This window comes from Lissotriton vulgaris, chromosome 7, assembly GCF_964263255.1.
Source record: "Lissotriton vulgaris chromosome 7, aLisVul1.2, whole genome shotgun sequence".
Taxonomy (NCBI): Eukaryota; Metazoa; Chordata; class Amphibia; order Caudata; family Salamandridae; genus Lissotriton; species Lissotriton vulgaris.
In genome coordinates this window covers 667,913,202-667,930,687 of record NC_141695.1, presented here as the reverse complement: position 1 = coordinate 667,930,687, position 17,486 = coordinate 667,913,202, and the positions used below count along the sequence as shown (strand labels likewise).

At 43.1% G+C, this 17,486-nt stretch overlaps 1 protein-coding gene across 1 annotated transcript in view; it reads right to left on the bottom strand.

Moving 5' to 3' along the window:
• ANKFN1 (ankyrin repeat and fibronectin type III domain containing 1) overlaps positions 1–17,486 on the bottom strand; it is a 1,140,330-nt gene that overhangs the window by 827,751 nt on the left and 295,093 nt on the right. Inside the window, exon 5 of the mRNA XM_086928764.1 lies at positions 17,124–17,221. Coding sequence (XP_086784890.1) covers positions 17,124–17,221 — 98 coding nt within the window. The remainder of the gene's footprint in view (positions 1–17,123; positions 17,222–17,486) is intronic.

Genomic DNA, 17,486 nt, shown 5'->3' with positions numbered 1-17,486 from the left:
CCATCTGCCAATAGAAGTGATACTATGAATGTCCTGCAGGAACAAAGTAGCGGAAAGAAGATACATCGGTACAGAGTACACCACAGACGAATAAGGTGTAAGATTGATGAGGCTGAGGAATTATCAACCACTACAAAAACAATCATGCACCAGATATCTAGCTTATACAAAAACTCACTAGATGCCTGGGGAGAATTCACAATGGAACTCAGAGCAAAACATGCCACAGAGCTAAAAACCAAAATAGGGAACACACCACGGAACATTTGATTTGATTTGATTGGGAATTTGTATAGCGCACTATCACTCCAGGGAGCATCTTGGCGCTTTTTATGGCTTGTGTATTCCAGGTGGTGGGAGATGTAGTGACCCGTAGAGGCGTTTAAATCCTAAACCAGGGTTTTACAGGTTGTGCCTGTTAAGTTGTAGATCCAGGTTTTGATGGCTTTCCTGAATTTACTCTCACAGGAGATTTCCCGAAGTTGGTGAGGGAGTTTATTCCATGCTTTAGAGCCTCTTACCGCTAGGGATTTTCCTCCTCTCGTGGCTAGTCGGAACTTTGGGATGATCATCAGGTTGGCCGTTGCAGAACTCAGTTGATGTCCAGGGTAGTAGCGATTAAAATTATTGAGCAGGTATGTTGGGCCTCTTTTATGAAATGCTCTAAAGGTAATTATCAATAATTTGAACAAGATTCTCTTTTGTATGGGGAGCCAGTGAAGAGTGTCAAGTGCTGCTGATGCCGAGGTCTTTCTTGGCATTTTAAGCACTAATCTTGCTGCTGCATGTTGTACCATTTGCAGCTTATGTAAGGCTGCTTTGTTGACCCCAACATAAAGACTGTTACAATAGTCCAGCCTGGATGTGATTAATGCCACCGCTACCGTTTTTCTGGCTGATAGGGGGAGAAAGTCAAAAAATTTTCGAAGACTCTTTATGACATTAAAACAAGAGCCTGCCACTTCACTTGTCTGTTGCTTAAAGGACAATGCCTCGTCGAATTTGATTCCTAAGTTTCGGGCACTCTTTATAGTGCTCGGCGGGCCTTCTGCATTAGATGGCCAGCAGGTCTGGGGCGAAAACACATTTTTTTTCCCAAAAGGTAAGATTTCGGTCTTTGCGGTGTTACATCTCAAATGGTTTGTGTTCATCCACTCAAAAGTGGCTTTCAAACAGTCTCTAAGGGAACGTTCATCAATTGCCGCGTCCTCATCTAGAATTAGTACTAGTTGAGTGTCATCGGCATAGGCTATTGAACTAATAGCAAAGGAGGAGATGAGCTTCATTAATGGGACCATGTAGAGAATAAATAGGATGGGGCTTAGACTAGAGCCCTGGGGTACCTTAGACTGGACTTCCCTTTAATCAGAACAGTATTGCCCTAACATGATGGTCTGTTTTCTTTGTCTCAGGAAGTTGGTAAACCATTTCAACACGGTGCCCACTATGCCTACACTTCTCAGGCGATGAAGCAGAATGTCGTGGGACACCATGTCGAATGCTGCGGATAGATCTAATAGGATCAGGACTGCTCTTTTGCCCTGATCCAAAGCAGCTCTGATTGTTTCCGTCGAAAAGATGAGGGCAGATTCTGTAGAGTGGTGGGAACGGAAGCCCGCTTGGTTTGGATGGAGAAGATTATTGTCCTCTAGATATGCTGTGAGCTGTTTGTTGATGCATGTCTCTGTGAGTTTGCATAGTGCTGGGAGAAGTGATATAGGCCGGAGATTTGACAATATTGTAGGATCTTGAATGGCTTTATTTTGGAGAGGTTTGACTACTGCAACCTTCCAGCATGTGGGGATATCTCCTGTTTGCAGTGAGGAGTTTAATATGGAATTAATAATTGGATTAACCTCATCTTCTATAGCCTTAAGTAATAGCGGAGGGCAGGGATCAAGAGGAGAACCTGAATTAAGTCTTGAGATGGCTTGGGAAGACTAGGCTGGGCTAATCATGGCAAAGCTTTCCCATGTGGTGGTTCCAGGTGTATCCTTTGGAGCTATAGGGCAAGCTGTGTTTAATGCTACCTGACTGATCTGTGGAAACTCTTTTGTGAAATTTGTGATTTTCTGTTCAAAATATTCAGCAATTTTATCACAGAGAGCTTGGGACGGTGGAATTTCCTGAGATAATATTTTGGGTTTTCTAAAACCGTTGACAATTTGAAATATCTCTTTCAGATTTGTATAATAGTTTGTTTTAGCAAGCTTGATAGAGATATGGTAGTTCCTCCTAGCCTTTTTATAGTTTTCCCGATCTTCGCTCTTATATTGGCGTCGCCATTTTCGTTCTAAAAGTTTCACTTCTCCTAGTGTAACCTTTAAAGAGTTGGTGTACCAAGGAGCGGATTTTTTCCTTTGTGTCATTTTAGATTTCGTTCCTCTTGTTGTCATTCTTTCCCCAATAGTTTTCATCCAACCCTTGTAGTGTTTATTGTCAGTGATCACATTTCCCGCTAGGGCTGGTTTTTCTGCCTCCACCCAGTTCATCAAGTCCGGGTGTTCAATGATTTTTCTCCAGCAGGAGGTTGAGTTGGTGTTACCTAAGATTGGATTAATTTCTTTTTTATTATCGATTTTTAGGTTAAAACTAATGAACTTGTGATCTGACCATGTTTGGGTTAGTGGTGGTTCTACTGTAATTGTGTTTATATTAGAGCAAATGCAATCTAATATGTGCCCAGCATTATGAGTTGGCTCCACAGTTTGGATTGTCAAACCCAATATGCGTAGGGTATCTTTAGGTTTGAAGTATTTTATTGAAGCAGGGTGAGGAAGGAAACAACATAACAAAACATAGAACCACAGGTGCCCCTCACGTAGGGTATCTTTAAAGCATGAAACATTAGGGTCGTTTGGATTATCCAGATGTAAGTTTATATCCCCTAGCAGAGTGAAGTTAGCAGATCGTAGGATTAGGTTAGCAAGTGCTTCCCCGAGACTTTCTAAGAACCGAGTTGCTTGTCAGGGGGGTCGATATATTAATAGGCCAGAAAAGGTGAAAGAATCATGAGCTTGAAGATTAAAACCCAAACATTCTGCTTCTTTTATGTCGGGTATTTCCATGGTGGAACATTTCAGGGAATCACGATGTATAATTGCTAGTCCTCCTCCCTTTGGCGAGGTCTGTCAAATCTCTGTATTAAAAAGCCCGGAGGTAGAGCTTGGACAATATCCGGATTGGACCAAGCTTTGAGCTACGTCTCAGTTACCAGTAGACAGTCAAGTTCATTTTCTGCAATAAGGTTGTGTACATGTTGGGCATTCTTACACATGGAACGGGCATTAATAAGGCCTCCCTTGAGAGTCCTATCGGAGTTTTTGGGTCGTTGTTTCATGATGGGTACAATGTTTTGTTTACATTGTAGGCAGCTTATAGGTCCTACCCACTTCTCTACCACAAGGGTTTGGGGACAGTGCATAGTGTGAGTATTCAGAGATAAAAGATAATGTTTAGTTGGTGACATGTAGGTAGTACATACTCGGAAAAGTAATAACACCAGAGATAGAAACCTTAAAACAGGAAATAAACCAGACTCTTAGACAGCTCCGTAAAGATCCAAACAACAAAGCTTAACAAAAGGAGCTGTGCATTCTAAAAGCACACTTAAAGAAGAAGACGTGGGAAAAGAAAAGCCAACTGAACGACAACCTCTAGGTAAAAATTTTACACAATTCAAAACAGAAGAACAGTTCCAGATTCTGGAAATTAATCCAGACCCTCGAACGGCCAGGTCACAAAGGCATCAACTCTAACATATCGGAATCAGACTGGGCAAACTACTTAACAGCTCACTTTAATACAGAAAACCAAGTGGGGTACTCGCCTAAAGGGAGAGCCCAGACAACAGGTCTGCATCAGAGCTCTGACAAAACCGGCATATTCAACAACGAAGCGATCAATGTCCACACAAGGAAATTACCCCTACAATACATTGCAACTCCAGACGAGGAAGCTACAACAAGACTTGCACCACTTGTATACAGAGAGGAAAACATACACTCAGAAATAGCAGCTAGGATCAGGACACAAATCCCAAAAGGCAAATTCGAGGGTGCCCCCGGACCTAATGGGATCCCGTCAATAATATATAAACAAGACGCTGACTTTTGGAGTAACACCTTGGCACCAGTCTTCCAGGAAATAAGGGAAACAGCAACATGTCCACTAACCTGGAGAGGCTCCATAATAAGCCCGATTTATAAAAAGGGTGAAAGGAACAACCCAATCAGCTATCGACTAATAGCCTTAGTCTGAGGCAAAGTATTATGCGTGCCTCATCCTGGAGGATTTAACATCCTGGGCAAACGCAAAGCTCATCATTCCAGCTACCCAAACCGGATTCTGCAGAGGCAGGGGTACAACGACTAAGATCATGGCGCTAACTCTTCTGACAGATGCGATAATCATTATTTCTTTGCTTTATTGATTATAGCCCCACATTCGACCATGTAGACCGAAGTAAACTTTGGCAGAAGCTGGAAAGATAGGGAATCCCAGGTCCACTCCTACAGCAGCTGATAATGCTACATACCAACACCTGGGTCAAGATCAAATTGGGCTCAGGTACGCACATCTCAAGGCAAATCAGCACCACTAAAGGCTTGAAACAAGGCTGCTTCCTAGCCCCTATGCTTTTCAACCTATTTCTCGCAGATATTCCCGGTGAATTGGAGAAAGCCAAATCCCATGCCCCGCGGTTGGGTGACACCACACTTTCAAACCTCTTATATGCTGACGACTTGGTCCTCATCAGCCGGTTTCCTATCGGTCTTTAACATCTTTTGGACACTACCAACACATTTTCCACAAATAACTTACTAAAGATCAACTTAAATAAAACAAAAGTTATGACAATGAATTACAACAAAAAAGGGAAGCTTGCTTTGTTCTGGACGGACAGAGGCTAGATCAGGTAGCCACATATAAATACCTAGGCGTTCTCATAAACAGTAGAGGCTCATTCAAGCACTAACTAGAGGCCATTCATCGGAAGGGCACAAAATTGTATCTGTCAATAAAGCCCTTGAAAAAAGCTCTCCCAGACCGGTCATTGGACCCCCTTCTGCAGGTGATAAGAGCACGCTTACAACCTATGCTCACGTATGGTAGTGAATCCTTGCAAGGAAAAGACGCCACAACACTAGATAACACCATCAGTCGTGCATATAGGGCAAAATTCCATCCACCCACCTACACATCGCCCGCTCAAATTCACCTCGAATTCGGGCTACAGACACAAACGGTGGAGGGAAGAGGCGCATACATTAAAAGTTGGCAGAAAATCAGAGATGCTGATCATGGATCCTTAAACGCCCAACTTTGGATCGAACTTTCCATTAGAGCCAATTCACCTGCAAGGAACTATTTACAAGAATCATTGGAGACCTTGGGACTAACAAACCTCTGGGAGCCATCGACAGACCTCAAAACCTTCAAAAAAGTGATAACGAAAATAACCAGGATAACTTCATCTATAAATAATAAAGACACCCTGGCTATGAGAGCCCATGGATGGGCTGTGTTGAAAGATTACAAAGCTCTGAAGCCACAAGAATATCTAAAAGTGGGCCTCACGCAGACAACAAAAAACAAGTTTTTAAACATGCGCCTTGGCATCATACCTATTCTACCACATTTGGCACCTTGGAAAAGGGAAAGCTCAGCAAACTGTTGCCAACTCTGCTCATCAGGAAAAGAGGACCTTATTCACATCATCTGCATCTGTTCAAACCTCATGGATATAAGGCGATCTCTACTTAGGGTCCTGTCAAACCAGAAGGGCATAACAAGTTGCAGGCAGGCTGTGATGCTGTGTTTTAATGCTGAAGAGACTCAGTTAAACTGTAGACTAACACAATTCTTCGATATAGTGGCTAGAAGACTCATGAAACAGTCACATGGTTCACCTAAAGCACTAGCCAAGCCAAAGCTGTGCTAAGTCCCTCGGAGTACTCTGTTACTTTAATCTCTATGGCCTTTACCAAAACATATTGTGACTTTTATGATCTTAATGAGCGAGTCAACACGCTCTTCTTATATTGTCATTGTAACTATGGCTCTACTTTTATACATTTGTATGTTTTTATATTGTGAGTTTTTACTAACTGTACAATAAACAAACCCCTCTTGAACCCCTCTAATCGGGGCCTGCCTGTTTTTGGACTGTGAATGTTGATACTGCTCGCCATTTATCTAATAACGAAGCCCTTTGTCTTAAACAAAAATCAAGTCTTTTCTTTTGTGCTACTTATTAAAATATGGATTTCACAACTAGATCTGGTGGTTGAATTATGGTGTCTTAAACCAAATGCACCAAGGGCTTATCAAAAAGAACAGGTTATCAGTCAAATGTTCCACTCACAGTAAGGCAGATGAAGTAATAACTTTGGTAAAGGCCAGATGCTTATAAATGAGATACCAAGTAGCCATTGTGCATGCTGGCACAGAACACTTCAAAGGTTACTGATCCATATCTGCTTTCTCACTTCCCTACTCAACTAAGCATGGGTGAGAAATATAGCAGTGTGACTTCTGACATGATGCACACTTGTATGGATGCAGAAGCGGTATACATAACAATAAGAATTGTGTGTAAAACTAGGTCATACATGGAAATAACCAAAGTATAAAACAGACAATAAAGCCTGACAAGTAGATTACTCTACCTGCAGATGCCAGTGTCTTTCCAATAAAAAGAGTGATGGTGGTAGGTAAGTCATGTACACTGTGGGACCCCTCTTACCGTACAAACTCGAGGGGATATTGGGTACACACAATTGGCTGTTTGATTACCCATTCAGGCCGTGCTTAATTGGTGCTGGAAGTACATAGAGTTTATTTATCATATCTCCGATGGAAAGTATATTGAAACTAGCAATATGTATGACTAAACTATCTGACTCTAGGGCACACCATTGTGTACTGCCAAGCTGTGTTTTAAAACTACCAGTTAGGTGTTGCATGCACAAAAGTGTGGCCAGTATACCGCTATGTGGAAATGCTACCCAAAGCTGTTTATTCTTGTTTAGGGAAAGTTACATTTGCCAAAAAGAAGATCTGATTTTGAGTGAAACTCTATTTTTACAATTTTACCTGGGTAAATCATAGAAACATGATTGAAAATAATTTTTTGTTATTGTATCAACAATCTAGTTTAGTGGTTAAAGTAGTTTTCTGATAGCTGTAGAGGTAAATTAATGTTTAGAAGTTACTTTGCGCAGCCTGAAAGACAAGTATCGTTAACGAACCATGGCAAGTCTCATAGAGATCATAAAAATGGTAGTAATGTCTCAGTTCAGGTACCTGTTCCACAACATCTTGATCCCACTGACTAATATGTTTTTCGCAACTCTTCACACATTATTGAAACCACTATAACTGTACAATCAAAAAAAACAGAAATATCAATTTGAAATATTGACGAAGTTTATATGAATGTGCCACAGATCATGTCATCCCCCAGTTCTACAAAACATGCTCAGCAGCCAAGAAAATACAGGACTGTGCTTGACTACTTCATGTATTATGAGGACTTCTCATCAGATTCAAGTGAACCTGAGCAGCCACCACTGCCTCTCGCTTTTAAGCTACGAGTGCATGGTCTCTATCTTTGACTGAAAAAGACATACTTTGTTGTTCCATGGATATATCTCTGGATTACAATTGGATTTGTTTTCCTGGTCCTCTGGATTGGTTTGGTAGCTGTCTTTTTCCTTCTTCTGAATGGACACTATCTCCGAGAACGCTCTGCAGTACAGCTTCTGTATTGGTTCTGAAACCAAATGCATCATTGCAACGTCAACTTAGGGACCTGCCTTTGGTGAACATTAGAGCAGTTCCAGAAGGAATAGTATGGGACAGGGCAATGTATGATGTATATGGTTCTACTGAACTTTTACAAATTCCATGTTTGTTTAAAATGTCCTTAAATGATATTATCACCTCTAGTACTTTCTCTGATGATTGGGATATTGAAACTGTGCACAGTTTGCCTGCAGATCTTGAGCAATTGGCTGCATTTACAAATGAAGAACTGTATGATGGCACATCTAATTTTGGAGACATATTTTGCTATCAACATTATGGTCATCATTTCTCACACATAAGCTAGGATCCCACATGCAGTTAAAGGTAGTTTGCTCAAAAGTTTGCTTATTTTTCTGGTTTAAATACATCACAGCCTGCCTCCTATTATTTGAGACTTTGACCTACACCTGCAAAGAAAAATATGCTAACGAACACCAATCTGATGTACTCTGCTTCCTTTATCGCCCAACTGTCTGTACAGGGTTTTCGACTTCTGGAAGGACACCATAGACACAAAATCTGTCTGGGGGACAAAAGATTGGCAGGTTCAGGGAAATTAGGCCATATTTACAAGATGCCTCGTACAACATCAAATAATTTTTGTAAATAAAGACAGTGCAACAAACTACATATCTAGGAATAAGAAAATAAAGGATTTTAACACACCTAATATTCCCGCATCCACAGGTTTTGAGAACTGGCAGCATATAATACACTTTAGTGAGGATATAGTAGATACCATGATATGGAATGGTTCCTTTAAAATCAGCTCCCGATTGGAAACGGGGGTTTATTGGTCCGTGGACACACATGGGTGTTAAACTAGATTCCTGAGTAACACCGAAGAGTTTAGGATTAATAGGCATGAACAATGATAGGTACAATCAGAACATTCTGGGGTGGTAACATCATATAGCGTTAGGAAGTTGTGCCTCGATTGGCTAATAACCTCAACACTTTATCAGGTGAAGGAATACTTGTCCCTTCTTTCTGATGACTAAGTATGGGCGGAAAATCCGTTCCGCTCGCGGATTTTGCGGATTTTTGGTAAATTCGCAATCCGCGAGATTCGCGAATTTCCCGCAAAATCCGCAAATCCGCGAGCAGCGGATTTTATGTCTTGCTCGCACTGTTCGCGTGAGTTCGCGGCTTCCCAGTTCAACTTCGCGCCCCGCGAATAAGCGCTAAATTGCAGAAATACGATCTTAGCAAATCTGAAACTACTTACCAGGTTCAAAAGTTCAAGCTCATCATTAGTAGCCATTTCCTGTAGTGCTTCCTGAGGGGCCCCTCCAGAGTTCAGTTGCCTACTTGCAACTATTATGTGACCCTGCTCTGACCCTCAGAATAGTTACACATATGCCACAAAGGTCCTGAATTACAGCTAAGGGAGACAAGCAGGAGCCAGGCTGGAAGTTCAAATCCAGTGACACATTAATCAGCCCCTAATTCATTATTGTCAGTTGGGGCAGGGCAGGTGTTGTAACTAATTTTGCAACAATGAAAGCACTTAGCAAGTGCAAAAGATCACTAATCAGGAAGCACTAAGGAAGCAGGTGCCAGCTAAAAAAATATTCTGTGACACATTAATCAGCCCAAAATTAATTCAGGTCACTTGAGGCAGGGAAGGTGTGTATGCTTTGCCACAATAATGTACACTGGACAACCAGAGGGTGCTGTGATGAAACAGAGGGTGGCATGGGTGAGCCAGAGGGTGGCATGTGGTGACAGAGGGTGGCAGTGATGAAGAAGAGTGTCCCAAACAGGCTGGACAAGTAGAAACAACAAGTTCGCAAAACTTGCGACCCGACAGGTAAGTTCGCGTTTGCGAAATTGTACAAAAACCCTCGCGACCTGGCAGAAACCCGCGCGAACACACACAAAAAAAAAATACGCAAATTCGCGAGAATTCGCGGATTTTGCGGATTGCGAGTTCGCAAATCCGCAAAATTCGCGAACGCGAGATTCGCAAAATTCGCCCATGCTTACTGATGACATGGATCTCAGGAATTTTTTATTAGGTCCCCGGAACCCACTTCTGAACTAGTGTCGCGAAGTGAGCTAAAGAACGATGATGGATTCAACCCAGATCTGTGACAAGGGGTCAGTGTTTGAAAAGTTTCTGTGCTCCATCCATCATCTTTTTGTGTTGCTTTGTTTGCCCTAATGTGGCAGGGCATGCCCAGATGTGGGTCCCTTGCTCACTTTGCCACCGGATTCAAGCTAGCCTGGCTGATGAGTAGTGTTACCCCAAACCCGGTCCCAGGAAGCTTGTTTCTGGTCCAGGGAAGACCTGGTTTGAAAGTTCAGTCTGGACTGTTCCCATGAGGCACAGGGTCAAGACTAGTTTACATAAGGCTGGGTCTGAACTGGAGTGGTGAAGTGAGCTAAAGAACGATGATGGATTCAACCCAGGTCGTTGACTGAGGGTGAGTGTTTGAAAAGTTTCAGCGCTCCGTCCATCATCCCTTTGTGTTGCATTACTCACTGTTGATGCCAATGACACAAGTTGGGAGTAGTACTATCACAGCTCCATGGTAAGAAAGAAAGGAGAGTTGCATTTTCCTCACGCAGCCTTATTCATGCCAAGCGGAATTACTAGGTTATAGAACATGAGGCACTAGCTGCGACTTGGGGGGTCTGAATATGTCAGAGTGTATTTGTGGGGTTTATCTTTTAGCATGCAAACTGATCACAAACCTTGATTAAGATCTTATCATCAGGTGGTGTGGATCAGGGTTCGGCCGGGATTGCCAGGTTGTCAGCACGCCTGCAGAACTATTCTTACACTGTGATGTTTGTGCAGGGGTGAAGGAATGTACAAGTGGACTGTTAGTCAAGATTAACCTTACCATGGAAAACTGTGGATAGTGCGGGAGGAATACATTTTTAGTCGTAATGGGTGGTGGCCTCTGTGCAGAATGCTATGGTTAGTAGTTTTGGTGCATTCACCATGACTTAATAGGAGGATGAAATTAAGCTGGACAATGTTTTCCAAATAGGTGTTTTGCTTGATTCGACGAGGAGCGACAAGGGAGAGTAATTTAGCCCTCTCTGTGTGGCCATATTTTAAAGTGCTGGTCAAGTTGTCTGTGCGTGGTTCCAGTGATATCATGAGGGGAGATCGCTTCATTCCTCCTGAAAGGTTGATGTGCAAGTTATTTGACTTTGTGCATAAGGTTTACTTGGGACAAGGTTTAACTAGCAGGAGGCACAAGAATGAGTTTTGGTGGCCAGGTCTTGATGATCAAGTGAAAAGGTGGGTTGAGTGTGGTTGTAGTTTTTGAAAGTGGGGTGCAAGACTGTAGAGTGGCATATAGATGACCCAGGTAAGCCATGGCATACAGTTAATTTTGATTGTATTACCCCAATGGTGGAATTGTTGGGAGGATTAAGATTAAGATTAAGATTTGCTATCATTGTGGTGGAGGTTTATTCAAAGTGGTTTGCTTTCAGGTTTTTGAAGGACATTACTACGAGAAGCATAATTTTAGTGTTGAAAGAAATGTTTCAGGAAGAGGGTGTCCCACTTGCATTGGTAATAGATTATGAAACCCAGTTAATTTTGCATGAGAAGACATTTTTGAAATCATGTGGTATTAGAAATTCTCACACCTCGTTATATTACCCACAGGGAAATGGTTTAGCAGAAAGGGTCAACAGGTTAGTGAAGGTTACTATACACTTGGCCATCCCACTCAATAGGGTTTGGGAACCATGGTGAACAATATGGTGCTAGCATATCGCACCACAGGATATACATGGCCATTTACTGGATACCGAACTAGTTTCCGGTTGGGAGAGAGTGTGGGCTCAGAGTGATGGTCAGGTACAACCCAAAGGAGTAATGTGGAGCAAATTTGGGGTAGGTGGTTGGGTCATAGCTTGGTCTGGAGAGAAGTGAAGGGTCTCTCAAAATTTAAAGGTCTCTTCCATATTGTTAATATGGGCAGGTTCTCCATGAATTTGGAAAATAGGGAAAGGTGGAATTTCAGGAATGTTTCTCTGTTTCAAAGATGTGGAGAGTATGTGAGTATAGAGGAAGAGAGATGTTCAGGTGCTTTGTTTCTGAGTGATCATAAAATGATCGGCTGTAGCAATGACCCAGTTGATGTTGGTTGTGATGTGAGGGGAGGACCTGGTGATTCTAGACTTAGTATTAGGGCTCGGAGACCTCCCACTTATCTGGAAGACTATACTTTGTGATGTTTGTGCTTTATATGTGTTTTTTGTTTCTTTTCATTTATTTCACTTTTGGTGAGTGCGATTGCATTCCTTTGTGCAGGACCCTTATAGATATGTTGTTTTTATTTACCTTTAAGGGAAGGAAAGGAGATGTGTTATGATGTGATTCCATTTATTTGTGTTCTATAATTAGAATTTAAGGCGGATGCTATTCCAAGATTGTCAGTTGTGCAGGCACCTTGGTGTGGACTGATGCCAGGTAGCGTTCTCATTCAAACTTAATTATTGAACAAGTCTGGTGGTGTGTCGGTGTATTTTTCCATCACAACAAAAGGCTCTTTCTCCAGAGACTGGCACACTGGACAAAATTAATTAACCAGTATCTTAAGAAAGGGAAGTAGATGTGCGCTGTATTACTATATCTATAAACCGTTAGTAGGTGCAGGTGTGAATGTTAATGAGATATAAGTAAGAAAAGACTACATGAAAGAGGAAATAGAATAGAGGTAAGGTAAGCCAACAAGTAACGGGAAAGATAAGAAAAGGGTAGATTTATGAAGAAAAGAGTGAATAAGCCTGAGTGCATTAAATAGTCGTCCAAAAGTTGTAGGAAAAAGAGAGAAATATAGTCTCATGTATGGTCCCATTTATAAAAAACAGTAGACATTGTGTAAATATTCATTATATAAAAGTGTATCACATCTCTAACTCAGGGTGAATGATAGGAAAAATCCTGAATGCATTGGTGAACTCCACTCAAATTCTCATAATTTTTTATTTTAGAGTACAGGCATTTCGCTAAAGCATGGGGGATGATAAACTCAACTGAAGTACAATTGTGTAAGGATCAAAGTTCAGCATTAATATTTCGAAAACTTGTCCCCTCTGGTTGCAGGAGCAGGAAATTCGGGAGTGGGAAAACCTGGTCTAAAACAAAATGTGAAAGGCTAAATGTGCATTATAAAAAAGTCTGGGCAGTAAACTCTTCTCCGCTTGCAGAGGTTGAGGAGTTTTCCGCACTCCATGTTATGCGGAGCTCGCGGAGTTTCCTTGCTCAAGTTTGGCAACTTCAATTTGGCGAGCAAGGGAAATCTACCTCATGGCGAGATTTTTCCTTCTTCACGATTGTCAACATGATGTTGGTGAGTGCAAGCATGGAAAATCAACCTCCCAGCGAGATTTCTCAACATGGTGGTCAGATTTCTCATTGCGAATGGTCCTGTATGCTTGGGACTGCTAGCATTGAAAAACCGTTGCTAGCATTGAAACAACTGCTGCTCGAGCGGCAGAAAGGAAGCAGCCCTCGCTTGTGCTGTGCATTGTGCTTTTCGTGATGATTACACAGTGAGGACAAGCACTTGGCACTGAAAATCACTGCTGACATTTATCTAACGCAATCTGCTGCTCGCGGAGCTCCGCAGAGAGCGGCACAGTATGTTTTGCACTTCACAGAGTACTCTGCCCAGGCTTAGTTATAAATGCAGTTAGGGGGATGTGGTGATCCCTTTACACACATGTGTATATACAGTGTGACAGATTCAAAATTCTTTTTTTTTAAAAACATTTTTTTGAAAACCTTTATTTGTGTAGATGGTTGCATACAAATACGGGCCTACAACTCAGAGGCCGGCCACAGAACAAACTGGAAAGCACCAATAGCAATAAAAAGTACGGAGTGGTTACGCAATACTACACAATGGTGCGAGTCCATTATGCTAACTGAGTGTAACCCCCCGGCACAGGATCACAGAAGGTTAATTTTATGTTAAAGAATAAAGGATCGGTTGTATAATAAGCGTCCTGGTGCACATGGTGGGGAACAGAACCAACAACATTATAATAGGGAATCCATAGATCTGTCATCAGAATAGACCAAAGCGTTCAATCCATAGATGCCCTTGCAATTCTTCTTCGGCCAGTGTCCACCCGCAACCTCATGTGCCCAAAGACAAGCAGAACATCACTCTCATGATAATAAATTATCAATGAGACGGATAAAGTTGCAATCACTATACAGCCCAACCCGGAGAGTAAGAGAAAACGAAAATACTAGAAAAAAGGAAAAGGGGACTCCACGTTACTGTACCCGCCCCACGACGATAATGGCGATCAACAATTCAGACAGCAAACATTCTTAGGGGCGGGGCGGCTAAGTCAGGATAAGCAGAACCTGAAAGTACCACATTATATAGGAATACCCAATCCTCCCCCCCCCCAGGCACTCACCCCGCGGGAATCACGCACAGTCATGGAGACCCAAGAAAAGGACACAAAAGAGCCATAGAAACAAGTAACTATCTAATAGACCCCAATCCACCAGCCCCACCCTGCACCCCTGCAGAAGGCTATGGCCTACCCCTCCCAGCAGCGTGCCTGTCGCCCTAAACATGAACCCGAAATATAGAATGAGATAATATAGGGAAAGGGAAAGAAAACAGATAAAAAGGGAAAAAGGTAAGCCAGGGGGGAGGATACCATGTAACAAGGCGCACGGCCCCCACCCCCCGCCCATACAAACAATTAGTACAGCCCAAAAAGAAACTGGCATGTTTTCAGGTAGCCATACATATTAAAGATTCGACAATATATCTCAATTTGGGGCAGTCCATAACTCCGTGCACCGAACAGCAGTCCTCCGGATTAAAAACCGGGCTCACCTCAGTCCTTTCTTAGCTATCGCCACGATGTATGTCGAAGTAGCGGGCATAAAACAAAGCAGAGAGAAAAGGCCATGGAGCAGCTGCTGAACGGTCAATGGAAGCAACCCATGGGATCTCCTCCGCCGACGGTAATGCAAAAGCTGGTTACGGCAGTCACGTACATCAGTGTCGATGATCAGCAGCAAATCTTCCCGCATGCGAACCAAGACATCGCTACCCCCACCAAAATGCGGGAAACAAAGAGCAACCACCTCGGGCCCATCCGCATCTCTGAGGGACGGCCCGGGAGCAATGGTGGTCACCACATTGTCTTGCAAACAAGAATCCCGGGCCAAGGTCACTTGCCAAATCTTCAGCGCTCGTAGGACGTCGCCAATCGTGCAGGACCCAGCACTGTACAGAGGTACAGGATCGGCATCCCGGGGCGTTCCACAGCATACGGCATTAGCCGCCATTTTGCGACTACAGCGCCGTCTTTTCTGAACCAACTCCTGGGGCGGGCTCACAAGCAGGGCCCCCGCGGGATCCCCCTCAAGCATCGAAACAGCAATCTCGATGCAGAAATGAGAGCCACCAAAAGAGGGGGACCCGCCGGCGCCACCGCTCCGCTGGAGCCACTCTCCGCCACCGAGCGATGAAGTTCGGAATGGCCGGGCAAGGCAACAAGGGGGGGAGCCACCAACACGGCGTCCCCCACACACAACTTGCCGCACCTCACCTCTGGATCACCGGACGGTAGTCCCAGGGGCGTTCAGTTGCCTCCGGCTTTTTCGCACAACAGCCTCTTCCGGCCGGCCTCCATCCGCCACCCGAGGCCGCCACCGACACCGTATCGCCGGCTACTCACTGAAGGCAAGGCCCCGGTCTCCACCCCACGGAGGCCGCACTTCCTGGGAGGACGCCGCTGCGAACCCACTGAACGCCAGAGCCACCAGGACGGGTGGTAAGTATCAGCAGACCTTCATCTATAAAATGTTATCGTTTTTGGGCAGGATGGGCGGCAGGATAGATGGGTTTGGGCAGGGAGGCTGGCGGAGCCGAGCTACCGTGCGGCCATCACGATGTCGGGCTTGGCTCCTCCCCCCAGATTCAAAATTCTTAACAAATAAATATGCACATTTATTTTTCCTGGACTATTGGAGATTGACACTACTTATGTTGCGATTAAAGACAGTCAGGAACGTTCTCTACTACGCCCGTCTAGATATTAATTCATCAATCTTATCTCTAAACACTCGGGAGTGGCCGCAAGAGGATGCGTGCACTGTAGCACTCCCAAATTATTATAAAAGTAATTTCACGCCCTCCATCTGTTGAAGTCTCTTGTAGAACTGGGAGCAAATGTTCCATTTGTGTTCTAAACTTATCTCTCCTGATTGAAATACATGAGACTGTTCTTTTTTGTTGTTGTTTCTCTACTGTAGGAATTCATTGAACTGTGGGGTATATTATCAAGGGCTTTATCTCCGCGATTTTGGCTTTAAAAGCCAAAGAAGCGGAGATAAAAATATCGCCATATCAATAACAGAGTGCTAACATGCAAAATTGCATGCTAGCACCCTTTTCCACTACGCTTCCCTTTGCATCTCTTATGAGATGCAAAGTGGGCATTCCAGAGCAAAATAATAGGAGCAATGTCGCTAAGCAACATTTCTCCTATTATCAAGCTTCCTGCTAACCCTGTTAAAGACAAACAAAGCAGCGCTAACCATGGTTAACGCTGCTTTTTCACTTCTGCTAATTTTCAGACTTAGCCATGTAATCCAATGGGAGGTGGATTACATGGCTAAGATCAACCTGCCCTATCAGCAAGGTTTCGCTGGTTGCAGTGTGATTGTCACTAGATTTTCAGCGATAATCACACTGTTTACCAGCTAAAGCATGGATTCCTATCGCTTGGGAGATAAGCAATCCTAATAGCACGCTATCTCCGCGATGGAATCCAGCTTTAGCCTGCAATCATTATACTTGCGCAAAAAGCGCTGAGCGATAATTATCGCAGGACCTTGCTAATATGCCCCTGTATTGTTTAGATTTCTCAATATTTAAAAAAAAAAGGCGCCAAAATATGTTTTGGGAAAATTCATGCATCCTTACAGGAAAAATGAATATATTCGTGTGATTTGAACATTATGGAGCGGAGAGCCCAAGCAACATCAGACGTAAATGTTGCTTTCTAAAGTCTGGCTGGGGTTCTTCTAGCGAGCATTACACCATCATCACTCACATCCCGTTTACTGCATGAAGCTAATTCTTTCTTTTTGTGGTTTGATACAAATGCACCAACTGTTTCCTGCTGGCTAGCTGTTCCTCTGGGATTTTAATAGTTTTGTTATGTTTAATGATTGACAGTTGTTGCCAGATAAATGACGTTCTGTTCCTTTTGCCGAGAGCCCAGAATGCAAATGTCACAGACCCCTTTGGGTTCTCAAAGATGAAGGTGTAATTGAACGATTTAACACTTACCGTGTTAAGGCCAGTGATAATGCACCTCAAGGACTGAAGATTATCCATGATTATTACACCAGCCATTTCTGAAAAGTCGGAGGAGCAGCTCCATTCAACTGAACAAAGAGAGAGAGAGAGAGAGAGAAAGAGAGGATTACAATTGGAACCGGGGTTCAGGGCTGTCTGGTTGAATCGCATTGAAGTAGTACAAAGCACCTTTAACTTGCTGTTTCGTTAAGTTCCTGTTAGTTTCATTCATAATATTGATACAGCATTATGCAGTATAGTAATAATTGACCAGCAAGAGTAAATGGTGTAAATGTACACAAATATAAATAAGTATTGTAAGATTTCTCCAGTATCAGCTTAGGTGCCTGGTAA